Consider the following 21,921-nt stretch of genomic DNA (forward strand, 5'->3'; position numbering starts at 1 on the left):
GAAGACATAACCTACTGTTTTTTGGCAATAATGAATTTGATGCTGTCCGGTTGCACAGAACGCTCCGATAACTTTCTGGAATAGTGTAAACTTAGGACATCATCATCATTGCAACGCCTATTTCACCGTTTATGCGCTCGGTTCTTTGTCGAATCTCCTCTTGTTGCTCGTGTTCACGTGAATTGTTTCCGATCATTAATTGTCCAAATTTTTCTTGGATCATCTCTTTTTTTCTAGGATGTTACCCATATTACTGGCTTTTCTACAAATCCCTTCCTCAATAATAGCATTCTCGAATGGAACGGAAGATGATCGTCGAGTCCATTGCCCACGACCAGAACAGGCTACTAGCAGTTGTGATGCTCGTACGTTCCTCGTTCTTCTTTTTTTTATCGCACTTTTTCACTTTTATTTCGATTTTTTATTCGTTTTTTTGTTGGCCTGTCTTCAAAACGAACGAATCTGCAAAAAAAATTAGTATATTTGGACATCCTTCTCAGGTGATTAGAGTTTTTATTGAAAAGAAAGAAAGAGGGAGAGAGAGAGAGAGAGAGAGAGAGAGGAAAAAATACATTAATTTGATCTTCCGGTAGGTTGGTGGGAAAATTATCGAAATTGACAAAACTTAAACTTTGATTTCAAAACTTCTTTTACATTATTTTTTGCTTTTTTTAGAGATGTAACACTTAATGAAAATATAAATTGCCCTAGAATTTTCTGTCCACAGTCGTCAACACTTCAATTCACAACAACCTGAATCCTAGGCTAAAAAAGTCAATAATATATCAGATCGATCGATGAGGAATATTTCGTTTGACTAAACTGATGATTAAGATATCTTTGTTGTGAAATAAAAAAAGGGAAATTAGAAAGGAAGGAAAAAAATTCATGGTACAACCTGACACTTAATGGATAAGAAAGCGCCTCTACTACAATCATCACTAACCTCTCTAAACAACTCTTTAACTAAGCTAACTAGTAACAGTGTTAATGTGGTTATTCTTCCCGAAATCACGGGGTTCTCTACTTTTTCTTCTTTTTTTTCACGGATTCGATCATTTATTCTATGTAGCAGAAAAAGAACGGACCTCTTGTTTTCTGTCATAAATAGAACATGAAAATAAATAAAAATAGATAATGATAAACAATTGATTCTAGAATGTGATCACGTTTAAAGGCATCACCCCATGAATCTGAGGTGGTACGGATTTCAGGTGAAGTATTCGTATACGGGATCGTAGATTATGGAGAAAAGGGTAATTCCGTCCACTATCTTCCTAATTGCCGTAAAAAACGGCCCGGAAGATGCGACGTGTGCACACTGCTGGCGCGCTCCAATCGAACTCCTTGTAGAAAATAGCGCGCTGAAACGCTCGAAACCGTATCTTCCGGGCCTTTTTTTACGGGAATTAGGAAGAAATGAAGGGAATCACCCTTCCCTCCATAATCTACGATCCCGTATACGAATACTCCACCGGAAATCCGCACCACCCCAGATTCGTGGGGTGATGCCTTTAACTTCAGGAAAAATGATAATTTCGATCACGATCTCCATACATTTTTGTGAAATGAGATGAGAAGAAAACATTTGTGGAATTTCCTTCTAAAATACTGGGAAGAAAAGAGCGAAAATTTTTGCAGATCTTACTGACACGAAAATGAATATCTGTGAACTAGGGGGAAAAAAAGATTTTCTGAATGTCTTTGTTGGATCACGTCCTAGTAGAGTGAAAAATCCTTTTTTTTCAGCTAATTTCTTCACATACAGCGTATGCTGCGGTGATGAGAATATGTTCTGTTGTATGCGCTTACAATTACATATCGTTATTGGTACAGCTATTATTCTTCTTGCGTTTCTAATCGCTTTGGTCACATGTTTTGTGCGTTGGATCTGCCGAATAAGTAAGTTTTCTCTTTGAATTTTTTTTTCATTTTGTTGAAAAAACTGACGTTTTACAGAATAGTAGTATCAGATTCGATAGCTCTACACTCTTTATATTCCTCGGAATTTTCAGGAATTACAAAAGTTCCGTTTTCTCATAGTTGCCTACAAAAAAATTACTGGGAATCCCTCGAAAATGATATGAATCGGTGCACGTTTTCTGGAATCGATAGTTTTCCACTTTTACAAAGTTTTCTGCACTATGCGCCTGAGGCACAATGAAAGCCGCTCCGCATGGCGAACGTGTTCGTGCGGTCGTTTGAAGCAAAATAGAAGCAGTCATCCAGCAGATCAAAAATTGTGATCTTCATCCTGTTTCCTATTTATTGATTTTTCTTTACAGTCAAATAGATCGCCAAAAGAACATTTCAACTACACAAAGAGGCTGTAGAAAATATAGAAGGTGGAGACGTTAAAAAAGTGCAGTAACTAGGTTGTGAAAAGATAAAAAGAGACGGAAGAGAAGAATACGACTAGCAAGGATTAGTTCCGTGCGATTTTGGACTGAGTAACTTCGCATCCATGATCCAATTGGATTTATGGAAGAATGTCAAGTTTTTACGCCAAAAGAACATTTCAACTAATACCGGTCAAAAAATATTTCTTTTCTTTTGATTCTTTGCGTGCTTCTTCACAAAATATTCGCTTAAATGCAGTATATCGCAAAATTGACAGTGTTGGAATCTCTACACGAGAAGGTATGGTTAGAAGTGAAGATTACGAGTATGAGCGAGACTGTGCTCACCACCTTCTAATTATCCTGTAGGAGGCGACCTTGCCGAACGAATTTCCCCACGAGACACCTGGTAACATGCCGGGTCTGTGAGCGCGGGCGACGCGCCGCGTCTGTCAGCGAGTAAAGGTGCCGATGTTGTCACTTCTCGTGACTTACACTCCCGGCCTCTCAGGGTATCGCAATAACGCGAACGCAATCATTAAAAAATCAATCGTCAATCAATCAAGCAGTCATCGCTTTGTACGTTACAAATCACGAAAGATTGCACAATTCAAAGTTGTTCGGTCGCAATGCACTAGCGTTTGCTGACCAATTTTATGGTTGTTAGGGAAAAGAAAAGAAAAAAAGCACATGGAACGTAACGGGCACATCCGTTAAGTCATACTGTAGGAGCTTCCAGAGAAGAAGGGTTCGATATTGTTTCTAAAGTTCAACGCAGCTCATACGGAGGTTTCAGAAGCGGACGAACAAAGGTTCTGACAATATGAAGGGAGCAAAGAAGTGAAATAAGTTTTTAGACGGGAGAAGAGATATGAAAACAAAAGTCATCTACTAAAGAAATTTTCCACAAAACAGTATTTTATCTTGATTACCTTAACTCCCGTTCTTCTTCGAACTGGTCGAGCTGGCGCCTGTAATCCTTCCACTTGCTCCTATCGTGTGGCAGAGTCGCCCAATGGTTTCTACTTCCGCGTGGGACACGAAGAGAATCGAATTTTTCTTCCAAGAACTTTTTTCCCCTTGAAAACAGTACTGGGAAGAAAAATCAAGGATTTTTTTCCGTCTTAATCAGTATTAAGAAAAAGTTGAGCCGCACACACTCAGTGGTGAACTGAGTCGAAATTTTTAAAGGAGTTTACATAAACGAGAGAGAAATCAATTAAATAACACTTCTTTTCAGAGCGAAAAGGACATCAAAGCTACGATTTTTCGTAAGAGGATCAAGCCAAAAACTGCCTCTCCTTATATGAAAAAATGTTGCCAAGCGATATTCTCCACGTTCCGTTGTCATCTATGAATTTTAGCGAAACCTATTAAGTTGTGTGAACGATCTTGCCAAATATGGAATTGTTCCAGATGCTTTTCTTCTGTTGACAATATTTTAGTGATGATTCTAGTTGTTGTCCAAATAACGATGTAAATAAATAAACAAATAAATATATCAATAGATGACTAGTATTCACTCGTTCTTACAGGAGAAAGAGAAGAAGAAATTGATTCCTTTGGCTAAATTGGACATTGAAAGTTTGCCCGGAGATGCTCCGGAGATGTTACGATTGATCCGAGATCAAATCAGCAGATCACCGACGCCATTGATCGGATATAAAATGGTGACGTGTAGCCTTTCAAAAGCTGGAAAAAAAGTAAATTAATTAAAAAATTTGAATACTTATAAAAAAAGAGATTCACGCTTTAAAGGCAGCACTTCTGCTCAAAAAGGTGTTCTGAGGTAAGTCGTCGGTTTTAATTCACGTTCAACTTTGTGAAAATTACGTACTTCACCTGACATGGGACATAATGCGACCTTGATAGTTTTGCCGCTGCGTCGGACGCATAAAATAAGGAAGTAAATGCGAATTTTATGGCAATCAGCGTCTTTTCATGGCAATTTTAATAAGGTCGCTAAAAATAATAAATAAAAAAACTATTGTGTCGACATGTGCTATAACATTATAATAATAAATTAATGGGATAAATGGGAAAAACGTGCCGATACTACACATTCTTGCAGATGAAAAACTATTAAGATTATAAAAATCTAAACAATGCTTGTTAAATAGAATCAGTGATTTTTCCAATCAATTTTCTTTCAATCTACCTTTGAATGTGATTTGAACTTTTATTTTAAAACGATAGGAACAGGACAGGAGAACATCTTTTTTCTTTCAATTTTCTCACGATTGTGGAGGAACGCATACAGCATGCCATTCAACCATAGCCATAGATCCGTCTATTTTCGAAAGCATCCTAGAAATTATCATCTATGGTTGACCTTTAGAGATTATGAAGGGGTATGTTTTGTAGAAATAGAACCGATTTGTATTGATTGGATTTGATAATCACCGTGATCATAATCTAATCAATATGGAGCACCTGCAACAAAATGCGCAGGAATTTACAAAGCGGAATTCGGGAAGCACGCGACAAGGACTATACGCGGTAAAATAGTGACGCTATCTTTTGAAAAGGTGCAGACTTTAAGAAATCTGAAGCTCTCAAAATAGTTTCACTCATTAAGGAAAGAACTCACCCTTTAAAAAGTGTTTCGATATTATTATGCATGGTAATAGAGTGGAATTCACAAATGTTAAGGATATCTAAGTAGATTAGCCTAGATTAAGGAGAAAGTAGAAAAATACTCCCGAAGTTCTACTGAAGTTTCGAATACCACTAGGGGAATAGATTACCAATTCTGGGAATGTATGGTACACGATATCATCGGCTATTGATAGGTTCGAATCGATGAAGAGCAGTCGATAAATGCTACAGCATTCACCATTTTATTTTTCTACAGTTACATTGTGTAGCGCAGTCGGTTAGAGGTTCCGCTCTCTACACGATAAATCGGAGGTTCGAATCCGCCCTAGTGCTCACCAAGCCTTTCATCCCTCCGGGGCCGATAAATTGGTACCAGACTTGTCTGGGAGGATAAAAAACACTGACCTTACACATCGGCTAGCCACCGCAAGTCATTGTGTGGGCCACCCAGTTACACATTCGTGAACCTCAAACGATTCTGAATTGAAGTGAACGTGGTGGCGCATCCCAAGCGGATTGACTAACGCCAGACACTTTATCCTTTATCCTTTATTTTTCTACAGTAGGATTTTTTAAAGAGTTTCTTGGCAGAATTTCTGTGAACTCTTAAAATAACTAAAAAATGTGATCGATAAGCTCATGCGTTCAAAGTTTCACGTGTGATGAAAACCTGGGCGTGGGGGCGCGTCTGGATAGTGTTTCGGATGATCTTGTTTTGGGATTCAAGCTTAGCGGCCGATATCCGCACTGTGCACCTGTTTCACTTCTCGATCACTCGCCGACGGGGTTGTCTCGTTTTTAGCCGTTATGCGTCACCTTATTCCATTACTACTGCTTGTCTACTCGACTGAAGCGTTTTACGGTAGGTTCAAGTATCTCAAAGTATAGTTTAAATTGCTTAGTTAAAGTTAATTGGTTGGTTAGTTAGTTAGTTTAACTAGATTACTTCCAATTGATCACTGTATTTCACGTGAAAAAATCATGAATCACCATAAATTCTAAAGGACTTACAGAAGTAATATAGAATCAGCTTTGGTTTCTAAGTCTTCTGTAAACCCTTTAAATACTAAAACTAATTTTGCGACACAAAGGTTCCCCTAGCGCCCTTCACCCTCTGAAAGAAACAAAACCTTAAGGCTAAAAAGAGGGAAACGACTGAAAAACAGCATACAAAGTGAATGAAAAATATTTACTATTTATACTTTTTTAATTTTTTAGTACTTTTTTAGTACTTTTAGTACTTTTAGTAACTCTTCTTTTACAAGTGCTACGAATAAAAAAAAAAGTTTTTTTTCCACTTTTTACATTCACTTGTATTATATTGTAATTATAGCTAGATTGAATTATTATTATTATATAGATTTATATTTATTTGACATTTTTACTAGATTATTGACGACTATCTGACGCAAAAGTCATGGAAATAAAATATGGATTAGCAGTCCAGAAAAAAAAATAACGCAGGCTGAGCAGACGTAACATAATCGCAAGAAAAATACCTCTTCCTTCGGGGATCTTGAAAGATTCTCCCAGAACGATCCGCAAAACGCAATGTGACACTCGTTTCTCCGCTAACGGATAGGAAAGCGAGATACGCGTTTCGTTAGCGAGAAAATGTCTAATGAAAAGGGAACTGTCACCTGTAATGGTCCATATCTAAAGTTGCGTTAATGGGACCTTGATAGCTTCCTTTCAGTATCTCATTACCTTTCTCATTAAAATCTAAGCGAATTACAATAGTGGAAGGGAATTTCTTTTCCAAAATTTACAAAACTTAACGTCGAACTTTATCATAAAATTTTACAAAGAATGAGATTTTGTAAGGTTACAAGGTAAGTGGATGAGAACACTTTTCGTTTTGTTTGATATAACAAATAAAATAAGAAATTGAAACGACAAACTCCTATCAAATATCACGGAGTTTGTCAGAGAAGATATGGTGGGGTTGGGAATTTGAAAGAAAAAATTTAGAAAGAGTTAGACACAACCTAGGAATGGGTGCTGGTCGGGCGGTAAGAGATTCGGCTGCGGCTGAACCGCTTACCAACTGACCTACACCTATGGTTACCTATTGACCTACCTATTGTATCACTTGTTCAAAATCGAACAAGGTACATCAAAGTATTCTTCTTTGCGAGGTATTCTTCTATTAATTAGTACCAGCGCAGCCTATGAGGATATAAGAACACTGAATCGATACATCCTCCGATCCGCACTGGTTATTGTGTAGGTCAAATGCGCGTTCATAATCCTCAAATGATTTCCAAGTCGAACGCATTCACCACATCAAATTGATCATATCACAGACTTGCCCAAGCACAGATTGATCGTTTCCTAGAATTTCTTTCTCATCATCACAATGATGAAATGTTTTCGTTCTACTCCCCTAATAGGAGCGGATGTAGTGCAGTCGGTAAAGGCCAGGATTGTAGTCGCTGAATTGGTGCCAAGTTTGTCTGATACGATGAAAATACCGATTTGATGGATCTACTACCCTTGCAATTCATTGTAGGGCTTCACATACGTTCGTAAACCACTAGTTCTGAATTGAATTCGAATACGTAAGAGTTTCTTCATAGGGACTGGTCGTCGCCGTGCACTTTATCCTTCAAAAAAAATATGTTCATGTTTTAAGGCAGGTTTCGTCGAGACGCTGCACCCATGGCTCGTAGCCTTCGCACCGAAGCACGAGATATACGAAGACGGCCGCCAGCAATTCTTCGAGCCATAGGTTGTTGTTTTTTTCTTTTCCGCAATTCCATATCGTTTTCAAAGATATCAGTTTTTTAAATTGATTTTCTTGAGCTGTAGCCAAGATTGATATTGATCTTCTTTATTGAACAACAGCTAACGTTTCGGCGTTGTCGCATTCGTCAGAGCTTGGAAAAATCAAAGCAACTAGTGATTTATCCTCTCAAGTGCCTCATCACCCTACAGAAAGCATCGGAACGGTAGGCGAACTCAAACAGCAACACATTGGCTAGTGCTTACCTCATTAGCTGGACTTGGTAACGCAACAGACCACCACGTACCGTAACAAAACTAACAAACAACACAACTATGAGTCACAAGGGTTTTGTATGGGGATCTCACGGCCCGCTCCGCAGATCGAAACCCGCTTGGTACGGGGATAGCTCATTTGTGGTAACAATGCACTCATCCTTTTTGCTCATTCTTGGACCTTTGGCGGTGATCCAAATGCCTCTAGTGTTCTGCGTGTTGTGATCTCGAACTCGTAGGATAATATACTAATAACTTAGCTGTTGTCTAACAAAGAAAATCAATACCAATCTTTGCTACATCTCAAGAAAATCAATTAAAAACTACGTTTCGACATGCCAAGATTCAAAGACAGTCGAACATGGGCGATATCAGTTCTGTATGCTTGAAGAACGGAACACTTCTCGAAACGGGGATAAACCTATTAAATGTAAGAAACAAGAATTTTTATTGTTATAGGTCCGTTAGCCGTTGGGAAACGAGATGGCGACGATGCAAAGATGGTTGTGCCTGGATTGGGCACATTTGGAATTGGTGATGTGAAAAGTACTATTGCTAAATTTACACCAGGTATATGTTTCTTTTTATACCATTTCCAGAGGGTCATTCCAACTCTGCAAAACTTTTTTCTGTTTTTTTTTCTCAATTTTTTTTTGCTCACAGTTAAGAGTTCTGTGAAATCTACTTATCAGAATTTATTACTATTCGTCCGTTTAATTATTCATTTATTTGAAAACATGCGCTATAAACAAAAACAAAACCAACAAAGCACTCACTAGAACTTTTCGCCCGAACGTTTTACAGCAAACATTACTTTTTATTTTCTTTCAGCTGGAACGAATGAAGAAATACCAAATGGAGGCACGTTCAGCATAGCAGATAAACCAAATCTTGGCTATATGGACCGAGAAACAACGGCCGGAAGAACAAGCGGATCTACGAGCAAGGTCAGAATTTCCTTGCTACCGCTCCAGTTTCCAGAAAAAGGTGGAGGAGTAGCATTCAGATGTCTCTCGGTGGAATCGGTACCTTAGAAGTTGGACAAGAGAAAGAACAAGGAACTGGACTCCTGGACTTCTCAAAAGCACGTGAGTAAACGGTTCATAGTGAATTCAAATTATGTTTTGTTCTGTAGCATAAGCGACATTATACGCTTACCCGGACGGCTACTCTAGGGCGTGCGAGTTGCCGCGGACGCGTGGAGGTCATGGTGGTCGCGGCGTGGAGCAAACATAAGTAACCATATACGTACACATTTATCTATGTACACCGTTTATCAAGGGCGGGTGTAATGTAGCGGTTAGAGGTTCCGCTTCCTGCACGATCGATCGGAGGTTCGAATCCGCCCTAATGCTCACCAAGCCTTTCATCCCTCCGGGGTCGATAAATTGGTACCAGACTTGTCTGGGAGGATAAAAACACTGATTTGACACATCGGCTAGCCACCGCAAGTCATTGTATACGCCAGATACACGTTCGTAACCCTCAAACGATTCTGAATTGAAGTGAACGTGGGGGCGCATCCCAAACGGATTGATTAACGCCAGAAACTTTATCCTTTGTCTTTTAAAGAAGAAATGGACGGAATGGCGTTAATCAATCCGCTTGGGATGCACCCCCACGTTCGCTTCAATTCAGAATCGTTTGAGGTTCAGGAACATGTAACTGGCCTATACAATGACTTGCGATGGCCAGCCGATATTGTCAAGTCAGTGTTTTTATCCTTCCAGACAAGTCTGGTACCAATTTATCGACTCCAGAGGGATGAAAGGCTTGGTGAGCACTAGGGCGCATTCGAACCTCCGATCGATCGTGCAGGAAACGGAACCTGTAACCGCTACACTACACCCGTCCCTTCCTTATTGCCGTAAAAAACGGTCCGGAAGGTACGGCTTCAGGCGTTCTGGTGCACTATTTCTACAGGGAGTTCGAGTGGAGCGCGCCAGCCTCGTGCGGCGCCGCATCTTCCGGGCCGTTTTTTACGGCAATTAGGAAGAAATGGACGAAATCACTCTTCTCTCAATAATCTACGATCCCGTATACGAATACTCCAGCGGAAATCCGTCCCACTCCAGATTCGTGGGTTGATGTCTTGCGATCGAGAAGGTGCTCCCTCGAAATGGTTTTTCATTTTCCTGGCGTCACTTGAAGTGGGGACTGTTGTGGTCGAACCTGTAGTTGGCGTCGGATCATCGCCATGTCTCAGAGATTCTTTGGGGTCTAACCGATTGAGTGGCGCCAGAGCGACTGATGCAGGAGCTGCTCAAAACACAGGGCGGTGAAACCGTTCGTACCAGGAGTGCTGCATCAGATAAGGCGCACGAAGAAGTACTCAAGTGAGCGGGGCTACGAGTGATTGCCCATTTATACTTTTAACCATCTAATTGTACTTGTGTCCTACAGATAGAAGTTCACCACCTTGTGCTTAGTGGGGAAAGTCAAGTGACAAAATGTTCATCTGTTGGTCTTCACGTGGGGATCAAACCCCTCAACCCCAGCAGAATTTTAAAGTTTTCTCATCAAAAGGCTTAATTTCTCGGACTTGGAATTCAATATTCATTTTTTTTCTGCTCTTTGAAACCCCGAATATTGGATGCGAAGATCATATATCGAAGTACTCACATACAATCCACAATGCTTAGACCAACATGAAACACAGCAGATTCATACAAGATTACAAATAGACAATAAATTATTAGTAAAAGCAGTTTTCAGTGTTCCCCTTCCTACAGCTACCTCCTCTCAAAACCGACGATACACGGGAAAATGTGCACACTGCGGTGGATCCAAAACTCGTTGATTTGTACTACCCGAAACCAAAGTCATATGTCGAAGAGACGGAAAAATTGCTGAAATCGAACCCACCAGCTCCGAAGACACCATTTAACGAGGTATTAAATATTATACACACTTCACGACGTTCAATTGATTTGATCGGTTACAATCGATAGTTGGAAATTTCTATTTGTGGTACAGTAATGCATAAACAACTGCCTACAATCTTTTGCACATTCAAACCTATGAGTATTTCTTTCAAGATTTCTTTCTTTACGTGTAAAATTGCTTTTGTACTCGCACGATTACTGTTGTAGCTAGAGTGCTTCAAGTCAGAGGACAAAGTTGCGAGGGTATCCCGCAGTCTGCGCGGACACCTATGTACGGTAGATTCGCTTAGTGCAGACACGCAGGTTTTGGCCTAGACTGAATTTCGGGCTTTCCACTAACGTCAGTTGCAGATCACTGAAACAAAAACCGAAGAAAATGTGGACGCTGACAATCCTTTCGATAAAATCAAATCACGTCCAGGATATCCAGGTCGGGCGCGTGTGCATGCGGTTAAAACAGCTACTGAGGTGAGTACAGTGCCTTAGTTCAATTTCGTTTCCTTTTACCTCTGATTATTCAAGCATTTTTCAAGCTAATTAAACAACTATAAAAACTACGAACTGTTGGTGTTCGATATTTCTATAATAATTAAAAGAGTTGCTTTTATTATTTTTCCCCAACTTCTTCTTCAAAAACGCACAATCAGTGTTTCAGGATGAAGATCTTCTGCCAGGACATGAGTCTTTTACCTCCAATGAAGCTACGGAAGAGGGTTTCATAAAACAGAAGGCAAACGAAAAGCTTGTGGATACTGGCGTAAGAGAAGATGCGGCTGGTGCATTGCAGACCGTTGCAGCGGTGAAAATTTCGTTTTTCCGTGTTTTTTTTTTAAAATGTTTTTTCCTCTTTCTTCCCCTTTTTTAATCTTCTAGGAAAAATAAGAAAATTTGAAGAATTACCTACCTTGATAACAATATTTAGATATGGTTTCGAGGGTTATCCAGAGATATGTAAAGGATTTTTCTCTGATACAATTTCAGTCAAAATTATCACTTCGTATGCGTTGTTGCTAGGTGGTGAAAAAACCAAAACGATGCCACATGGCTTATCCCAAAAAATCTGAACTTGTTTTTTTTTCTCCAGGAAACAGGCCGTGTACCAATCTCCCAGATTGGAATCTCAAAGAAGGAAATCTATGCGTTGTGTGCTAAGTTCGCACCAGTAGCGGCAAAGGTACAATTTTTCTCATGTCGTATGCAAAGAAAAATGATCTCGTCTTCAAAAATTCAAAAATCAGTAACGAGATTTGAGTTGGTTGATCTTTTCCAGCTTCTGTTATTCACTTTTTTTTTAAAATAAAGTTCTCCGAAAACCCAAATGAACTCATAATAATCTACCGCTCAAAATCGTCTCGATTTAGCATTGCTACGTATCGAAAGTCGATCCACAATTTCTGGACAAATGTCGCGGCTACAATGCGGATTGTGCTGAGTTTCAAGCTAAGGTGAGAACTTTTCCGGGAAATCCCATGTTGACTTGAAAAAAAGGTCGTATGTACTGCAAGGAGCACGAGGATCAGCAAAAAGCGAATGAAGAAATGTTCCTGAAAAAAAATTGAGACCAAAACGATTTTTGCTTACAAACTTGTACAAAAAAATCCGGGCTAACCCTCAGGCTTATATTTGAATCAAGATTAACTGCCTCCTGCCTAAGTCATTTCACTTTAATTTTATTTTTATTCTACATTTTCATTTGATTCGTCACAATTTTCATTTTATTTTACCGATTATTCAGTAGTTTTACGAAGATGGTTTCCCAGGAACGTCCACTTGGAGCAATAGCGAACTCATTTTCATCCGGAGTTGGGCTCACATATTACAACTGGGACGTGAATGGAATACCGTACTATCCAATTAACGAAGAAGGTTCAGTAGGGAATGGTCATCACGGGAAGGTAAGAAAATTCCACGGGAATTTTCTACAATAGCAAGAAAAAATGAACGCAGGTGGATTTTGGTACGTGGGGAGGTGGTTACTCCGATAACGTTGGTGTTCGGGACTTTTGGTCACAGACTGGGGAGTATGGAGCGAATTGGTACGAGGGTGAGTTGATTTTGTTGTATTTTCCCATGAGAAACCGTGGAGGAGCTGTTACTTTAGGAACTTATGGTTATAAAACCGGATGGAGCATTCCAATCGTTCAAAGCGCTGGCGTTGAAGGTGGAGGTGGGACCCAGGTATATCATCTTATACTCTGATGTATTCACCTAGACTCAACGTCAACTAATCGCTTCCTTAGGTAGTCGTTCCCTTGAAAGAAGGTGAAATTGGCCGTCCCATCCAGGCTACCAACGGTTATCACGTGGGACCTTATTTTGGAGTTGCGGATCGTGTGGGTGTCGATTGGTACAATGGAGGTGTTTCATGGAATAGGGTGAGAACAACCATCTAGCGCTTAATTTAACCGACTTTTGCAAAATTGGTCTCAAATTGGGAGAGCTAATGCCTCTTTTCTGTATAGCATTTTTCCTGAAAAGTTTTATCGAGTTTTTTTTTTTACCAGAGCTGAAATCTTTCCTTTTAAATTAGTTTTTTTTTATCCAAGAACTTTCCGTTGAACTAATACTTCCCTGTTTGGATTTGTATTCAAATTCGCTATTTTTCGAATCATTTGACTTTTGTTTGAATTTTATGGTCAACTTCAAAAGTCTCCTTTTCTTTTCGGTGTCTGTTTCGACTTTTCCCCCTCGGCTATCAGCTTCCCACACACAGTTGCAGGAGGGAAGAACTTTCCTCGAAATATTTTGAGTTTTTTTTTCCTTGACCTCCTTTGTCAGCGTATTTTTTCAGTCTATAAGTGTCCTAACAGAATTGCAAAAGGGAACGTTTATCCGAAAAATTCTTTGATTTTCATCAATTATGGTTCAAAAATTACTCCTCCAACCAAGAAAAAAATTTAGTTTATTTTAAAAATATGTAGATTAATAGGGATAATTTTTTCCCACTCCCGATATTGCATAATAACGGACTCTTTTAGGATATTAGATATTTAATCTGCTTCGAAGATTTTAATATTTATTCTCAAAATTTGAATTTTAAGTTCACTCAAAATATTAATGTTATATTTAAAAAATTATCGATAACAAACATTCCTAAAAGTAGAATCGAAAAATTCACCGACCATAAAGGTTGGTGTCTCGTTTTGATGTCTTCATGAATAGAGATCATACAAAGAATAACATAACATACGAAAATATTATAATTGTAATGATAACATTGAGAACAATTTGCTGGCATAAACTGGAATGGATCCTCCGTTACCAAAAAAAGTGACTCATTGACCACCGAGTCACGTGGTCGTGAAGCTGGTCAATGTAATCTGTGTTTGTTTGAAGGGAGTGGCAAGCCCATTCGTCGGGGTTGGTGTGAATTCCGGCACATCGATCGGATTCCCGTCAATCGGCACGATTATGAACAGAATTGGCGTCACGAACATGGATCAACTGGCAAAAATTGTCGCCGCCGGAGTGCAAAGTCAGCAAACGACGGCGATCGGAGGTTGAGCGCGGGCGGCTTGAGGTGTTTCGCCTGAGATGTGCAATGTGATTCTGCTGCATTTCTTCCGTGATCTCTAGGTTTTTTTTTCCATTTTCGCTTTATCACACTGATGAAGTGTTTCTTTGTATTATTACCATATTTATGTTTCTGTTGTGAATAAATGGCTCAAATTTATGGGTGCGGTATCGGTATTTTAATTTACAGGTGACTATTTAATATCACGGGGCGGGTGTGGCGCAGTCGGTTAGAGGTCCGTTGTAGCCACACGGTCGAGGGTTCGAAACCGCCCCAGTGCAAACCAAGCCTTTCATCCCTCCGGGGTCGATAAATTGGTACCAGACTTGTCTGGGAGGATAAAAACACTGACTTGATCATCGGCTGGCCCCCGCAAGTCATTGTAAAGGCCAATACGCGTTCCAAAACCTCAACAATTATGAATTCCAGTAAAACGCGTTGGCGCATCCCGAGTGGATTGATACGCCAGTGACTTTATCCTTTTACTTTATCCTTTTGTTTAATATCATGAGGAGAAAAAATAAGATTTCATATATTTACGAATTTTATTTAGTCGATTCCATTTGCAAGTCACAACCAGAAAATAACGATAACATAAAAATAAAGAAATAAATATAAGAAAACTACAAAAATAGATAGTTCTTAGATAGTTTACGGTATTTTCGTAAACAAATAGCTCACGGTATTCTCGTTTTCAAAAATGCTTTGTTTGTGGACAAACAGTTAGAATACAGGTAATAATTGGAAGGTTTCGGAAACGAGTTTTGTGCTTTCTGATTTTTCAACCCGTTCAGGTAAAATTTAGTGAAATTATTGAAAAAGTCACAGAAAAAAATCTGGAAAAATCAAAGTTTGCTGAAAATTAAACAATTGAAACTTTAAAGTTAATTAACTGTGGAAACTACGGATCAAGTCAATAGATTGACCCTATCATAGTAAATAAAAGGATGTTATCAAAGATATAACTACTGTGTACATATATCCATTGGTTAACTAGTAACAGTGGGTTAATTGCTCCCAATTCGAATGGAAGAGGAACATAAAATACAATGTCATCACAATATTTATATTTTTTCTACTTTTCTAAAAATAAAAAAAAATGATGCATGAAAATGAAGATTCGAATAAACAAGTAAATCTTGCTTTGAAAAATATTGCAATATTATAAAAATAAATAATAAAAAAATAATAATATAATTATAATATAATTATAATTACCCTCATGGATTCGTCCTTTTCCGGAACGTTGCTCTGCAACAGACGGACAGAACACCCCAGACAGACATTGCAGCTCAGCTACTAATCCAATTACGGTGTTCACCGTTCGGCGTGATGATAATCCACCAGAAAGAAGAGTGCCGATGTATGCTATTAATTAATGTTCGATGTTTACCGTAGGGATAAGCGCCAGTTGCTTTCGAATTGGTGTCGCGATAGACACACACACACACACATACAGTGTTGCGTCATTCACAATCAGGGTGTTGTTATAATATTACCGTAACATGTCGACCATATTCCCCTGTAATTGCTCAATACATTCAGAGTTGTTAGGGGAATTGGAGCGGGTTCCGAACAATTTCTTCTTCCATCCATGAGAGCTCCAAATATGTACTTGCCACAGGGCCGAGTATAGAGCAATTCGCAAAAGGTTTGACTGCGATTATATGGCGATCGATGGTTCGAAGCCGCACTAGTGCAAACCAGGCCTTTCATCCTTCCGAGGTCGATAATGTAGTACCATATTTATCTGGGAGGATGAAAACACTGACTTTGGATATCGGGTAGCTTTTTTTGGTCACTCTGCAGGACCAAAAGGAAATATAAAAGATTTTTACGATCCTGAATTGCAGTTAAACGTGTAGGCGTATTCCAAGTAAGCAAAATGATAGGTCGGTGACTTTAGTCTTTATTTCTTATTAATACATAGATGTAAATTTAACCGAGTTCAATCGACTCAAGTTCTTTACAATCTCCTACAAACACAAAGAGAAGATTCAGAAATGAATGGATTCCTTGGAGGAAAATGAAAGAAAATTAAATTTCTTTCATTTTCCTCCAATGAAAAGTCCCAGAAAACTAATTTATCGACATACATAGAAGTTATCGTAGTTTGTCTGGTAACTTCTAGTCAAAGAATCAGAAATGGTAAAGAGGTAAAGAGTTCAGATTTTTAACTCTTCAAAAAAACTGGATGAGCACCAATGTTTGGCTCTCGTTGCAATTACTTTTTGCTGAGCCAAAACGATGTTCGTCTATGCTGGTGTTCCGCATTCACTGACCACCTAAATAAAATCGTTATATTGTAATAAAATACATATTGTGTATATAAAATAGCAAAGAATTTGGAATGTTAATGTAATTATTGTAGTTTTACATCATTAAAACTTTCAATAAATAGCGTGAAAAAAAATTGTTTCTCTTTCATCGACCTTTCCATCCCATTTCTCTTCATTTTAAAGAAGTTAAATGGTTCTGAAGAAAATCATAGATGATTTATTGATTGACATAGTAAAAGAAAATAGTTCTAAATAACATTCCGAAAACTTATTATCATCTCTAATAAGATGAATCTATATAATCTATAAGTGAAATAAATTCCATATAAAATTTATATAAAATGGACTTTGTATAATAATATAAATTAAGTATATAAATTATTATTATTATTTATCTAAGCTAAGTACTACGATAACTAAGGTAGGCACAAAGATAAAAATAAAGCCGTGGCAATAAGCTTAAGACCAGTTGCGTGACGATCATTACCGTAATGATCTCGTTTCTCACGCACAGCACTTCCAATTGCATAAATGATCTACTTACATCCATATCTACCTACCTAAACTTCATTTACCTGAAATGAAGACAAAAACACAACTATAAGAAGAAACAACTTTATTCTTGGGTTTTCTATTCACTTTTTAATTTACTTTACTTCACATTAACTATTTTCTTCTGGGATCGATCAGTTTTCGAGAATTCCTGTTGACAGGAACGAGCATCCAGTTAATTTTTCACAAAAATTTTCTCGTTTCCCAGTTTCGCTGAACTAATTACTGATCTTTTCCAGGTTAGGGCAAAAAAAAAACCTCTCGGATGATGAGGGCGTATAGTCGCCTATGAATGTCCGTCCGTCCGTTCACCCTGGTGGAGTGGGGATCGGGGTTTAAGTTGACCCGACCAGGTGTATGCTAATAGAGTACGAGTTCAAGTGTGTCGTGTAATCCGTTGTCGGCCGTAATTACGTCGAAATTAACACCGACAAAAGCATCGTCATCGTCGCCATTGAATAAATCCTACTTTAAATTCGTCGGCACATCCTGATCAGCATCATCACCACCCGATCCACACTCCAATCATGAATCTAATCGTAGCTCATTGTTTTGTATAGGGAAAAAGGCGGCCATATTGTGTTTGAGAACGGACCATGATAATTACAGGTGTCAAATGTCGGGCAGATGTGCGAAAATTTGCACAATAAGCTATATGATTGGCATCTGAGGATGTGCTCTCCGTAAAGTGTCGTGGTAAAATTCACTTTCCTTGATATATAATTGAACGGGGAAAAAAGTCTCATTAGACGCTCCCGATGCGCGCTCCCATTCCGAAGCGGATGTCGCTTGGCACAAACAACTTCTATGAATCTGAAAAGCTGAGCAGCTCTATCTCTAAAAGGAGGTATACGGTAGATAATTGGTCGATAATTGCAAGCACTAATTGGCCGCTCATCACTAATTAGCTAAATAAGCTTTTATGAGCGCTACAAGATTGTTACAAGAAGATGGCTGACGGCGTGCTCATTGCCCTTTTCGTTGAAGAGAAGCACTAAGTAATAAGGCGACAGACATTGGCAGATGACTGATGACGTTCCAGAACGTTCTTCTGGAATGAAGAACAACTATATACCATGGATCGTGCTGCCCAGCCATCATCATCATCGCATCGTTACTATGGGGCTTTGGAGAAGTTCTCTCAAGGGTCACGTTATGTACCTCGTACTTCCCTTGTTTGTATGGCAAGTTACGCCAGTCAAGTATGGGTCAACTAATGACTCGACACTATTCTCACATAACAACAATGGTCATTTACATCAAACACACCTGCCGCTTGACTTTCGCCGAACTTTTGACGTGGCCAAGTGGGACTCAAGGAAATCGGCGCAATTTACGTTACGTCTACTTAATTATTTTGAGGAAGTAACAGGCGGCAACAACCGTGTGTGATCAAAAAAAAATTAAAAATCAGTTCCATAACTAGCAATATATAATAATAACAATATTTTAGGATATTGAGAGGCGGCAACAACCGTGTGTGATCAAAAAAGTTGAAAATTAAAAATTAGTTCCATAATTAGCTATATATAATAATAACAATATTTTGGGATTGTAACAGGCGGCAACAACTGTATGTGATCAAAAAAAAATTAATAGTTAAAAATAAGCCTCATAGTTAGTAATATATAATAATAATTAGTTATTAGTTTAAAAATTCCACATGTCTTCGATTTTGGTCCCGTTTTATGCCGTATCTCCACGGTAATTCAAAAACAACATATTTTAAAATATAAGTTTCTTTAATAGTTTTCCTTCTAGCTACTTCATACTATATATTCCAGCTTTTGCTGCTTATTCCATTTTATTTTATTTCTTCTTTCTTTTCTTTCTTTCTCATCCTCTTTGTACTTTTTTATTCTTTCATCTCAAATTTTTTTCTTTTCCATCAATACATACTTCCAGAAAGCTGTACTGAGTTGAATTTAAGAACCATTCTCATTCAAATAAATGTTAGAATCTGTGTCTCACCTTCCTTAGTATAAACTGGACTCACGGAGATTTTTCCTCTTCGACAAAATAAAACACCTCACAAAATTCTATGAAACTTTGTTGAAGTTGCAGCGAATTCCGCACGATTAACCGCAGATCAACGGGTATTGTACGCTGGTAAGTTTACAAGTAAACAAAAACAGAATATAAAATTTATTCATGTACTATAGTAAATATCTGTTGAAATAAATCCGATAAATATAATAAAATATGTAATTAAAAGATAAATATATAGATTCTCATTGTTTATATATATGAACTGGAAGTTGTTAATGGAAGGTAGAGGCAAAATAAAAAACCTAAGAATTTTACTATTTCTCATGGATGCAAATTGGTCGAACTGGAACGATAAGTCGAAAATTTTGAAAAAAAAAGAAATTTCAAGAATTTTTTTTTTGAAGAAAAATTTGTGCTTCTAACGGAAAAGGCAGAGCGTTGTGGTTAGTTTTTCGTTCATCTCTTTTTTTTTACAAATTTATTTATACGTTTAAATTAGCACTGCTCGTTATTGTCTAAAGGAATGAAATTAGCAAAATCGTGTGATAAAAGTCTTAGTCGGATAGTACGTAGGTGCCATTTCTTTGTCCCCTTCCCCATGGGTTACATCCATTAAGTCCCAAAGGTCTTTGTGTTGTTGTATCCATTTTTTCCCTTTTAAAGGTAATACGCATAGCAGCGGATTGGCGTTAATAAGTGTTTTTTTTCAATCAACTATCAAGGTTTTCATTTATGTTTTATAGTTTTATTCATATTTGTGGTGTACTATTTATTTTATTACTATTTATTCTAGTTATTTATTCATTTGTTTATTGTAATTTTTTATTTTTTTACAACTTATATGATGGTTTTCATCCATATCTATGTTCTATAGCTCTATTTTACCACTGAATATTTCCCAAGAAACCTAAGCTGCCCCCTGGCCTCTGGATTGATGTCATGTATCCATGATATTCATATGTTCTGAGTATTCGTCACACGTTCACCGTACTCACGCACGAATTAAGCGGCGCTAGTGGAGAGTTAACGAAGGCTGATGGCGGTGCTCATCGGGCGAAGCGACAGCGAGTCGGCCTGCGGCTCGCCGGAGGGCACCGAATAATTGGAGAATTGCCAACGACGGCGATTGCTCGCGACAACTGTCCATTAAACGGCTCATAATCGAATCATTATCACGCTAGAAGGTAATGCAGTGACGAAACACGAGCAAAGCTCCTGAAATCCTCGACAATCCTTCGATATCACAATCCACTTGTTAAATGCGAAGGATTGTCGAGGATTTATTATTATTAAAAAATTCAAGGGATCGTCGAAAATTTAAAATTAGTTACCAGTAATTTATTTGTTTATTCATCTGTTTATTTATCACATATTTATGCTCATTGGCGTGACCAAAACGATGTGGCAAGGACAAAATACGATACAAACACAGTAAATACATACTGAAAAAAAGAACAAAGAATACAACGAGACGGGATCGATTCCGCTCCGTGATTCCAGAATAATTTTATTATTATGAATATGTGTGTAAGTAACGGATACCACATGATTAAAAGTAATTTATATTTGCTGCCGAGCAGAACTTTCCGAATTTTCCAGCAGTGATTTCTTATCTTCCCCAAATACCTGTTTATCTGCTCGTCTGCCAAGAGAAGGACTGTGCCAGTTTTCATTGCGAGAAAAATTGAGTGCGAAAATTTTCTCTTGTTATTTTGACTCGACCAAAATATGATTTCCTTTTTGGGTGCAGCACTGATGCATGTGAATAAACAAGTAAACAAACAAATACAAAACTATTTGCTTCTGAGCATAGTCCAAAAACCGATCATAGCTCGAAATTCCCTTTCCTGGGCGAACATAGTCTCGGAATCTTGTGAATCTATAATTATCCACACACCAAATGCTACATTACCACACCTTTCATAGCAAATACATAGTTACAGTAATTACAAGTATTGCACAATGGCGATTAAACGCAATATGTTCACACTATGCATCGTACATACACGTAATTACCGACAACATTCAGCTGCCTAGGAATTTTTTGGAGATATCGTGGAAGAAAAACGGCCGCGGAAAGAGGAGGGAGGAGAAAAAAGGAAAGAGAGAAAAAATGCGAGGAAACGCGTATGCAACCAGACCGATAAGCCACTTTGTAACAGTTTTAACAATCGTCAAATGCAAATTCGCTAATCACTCGCGGGTTGTCCGTAAGAAGTGGAACGAGTTCATGGTATTATACTTTACTCTCGAAAAGTGTTTAGGGAAAAGTTAATCAGCGTTAAAACATCCAGGAAGTTTAGAAGTATGTTTTCAAATGTTGGATGGAAAAATGTTGGAAAAACAGGACCAACCACCAATTTTGGAGGCAACTCGAGCAAATTAATTTTTTTGAAAACTGTCAACGTTGAAAATATCTGAAATTGGTGAGTTCGTCGGCTAAGCTGCACTTCTCAAAAAAAAGTGCATGGTAGCTGAGAAGTGCGTACCTGAGCTCACAACCCCTTAATCATTGTGATCAATCGATATCTGATTTGGTGCACATTTTCTCACAGAAGAAAATAGATCACATTGCTTGGACACTACTTCGTGTACAAATTTTTCCAAAGAGTTTTTTGGGACCGTAATCAACCTGATCATGGAAATTTTCCATTCTCAAATATTATTTCTTCGAAGGATTCCAGGTAAGAAGTAGTAAATAGAATTATTTGTTTATAGTAAACACTAAAACTCGTTGATGAGTTTTTCGTCTTTTGTTCTTCAGA

At 38.2% G+C, this 21,921-nt stretch overlaps 3 protein-coding genes across 4 annotated transcripts; 2 read left to right on the forward strand and 1 right to left on the reverse strand.

Annotated features, from left to right (window-relative positions):
* Positions 1-238: 238 nt before the first annotated feature.
* Positions 239-3,614, forward strand: RB195_020286 (uncharacterized protein; the record flags this gene model as incomplete). Its single annotated transcript, XM_064188522.1, has 3 exons — positions 239-365; positions 1,750-1,902; positions 3,580-3,614. The coding sequence occupies 3 exons, from the start codon at positions 239-241 to the stop codon at positions 3,612-3,614; spliced, it is 315 nt and encodes a 104-aa protein (XP_064044403.1).
* Positions 3,615-3,966: 352 nt separating this feature from the next.
* On the reverse strand, positions 3,967-7,215 carry RB195_020287 (uncharacterized protein; the record flags this gene model as incomplete). Its single annotated transcript, XM_064188523.1, has 3 exons — positions 3,967-4,031; positions 6,437-6,577; positions 7,098-7,215. 3 exons carry the CDS (start codon positions 7,213-7,215, stop codon positions 3,967-3,969), a joined length of 324 nt encoding a protein of 107 aa, XP_064044404.1.
* On the forward strand, positions 5,745-14,326 carry RB195_020288 (uncharacterized protein; the record flags this gene model as incomplete). 2 transcript variants are annotated; one of them, XM_064188524.1, is made up of 15 exons in its annotated part: positions 5,745-5,799; positions 7,573-7,668; positions 8,397-8,507; positions 8,769-8,884; positions 8,944-9,025; positions 10,653-10,828; positions 11,174-11,290; positions 11,478-11,621; positions 11,907-11,996; positions 12,184-12,267; positions 12,583-12,717; positions 12,770-12,866; positions 12,924-13,000; positions 13,063-13,197; positions 14,159-14,326. In XM_064188524.1, the coding sequence occupies 15 exons, from the start codon at positions 5,745-5,747 to the stop codon at positions 14,324-14,326; spliced, it is 1,683 nt and encodes a 560-aa protein (XP_064044405.1). The 2 variants fall into 2 exon arrangements, with proteins under 2 accessions (XP_064044405.1, XP_064044406.1); XM_064188525.1 differs by lacking the exon at positions 5,745-5,799 and having other exon boundaries at positions 7,599-7,668.
* Between the last annotated feature and the right edge of the window lie 7,595 nt (positions 14,327-21,921).

Source organism: Necator americanus, chromosome II (genome assembly GCF_031761385.1).
Source record: "Necator americanus strain Aroian chromosome II, whole genome shotgun sequence".
Taxonomy (NCBI): domain Eukaryota; kingdom Metazoa; phylum Nematoda; class Chromadorea; order Rhabditida; family Ancylostomatidae; genus Necator; species Necator americanus.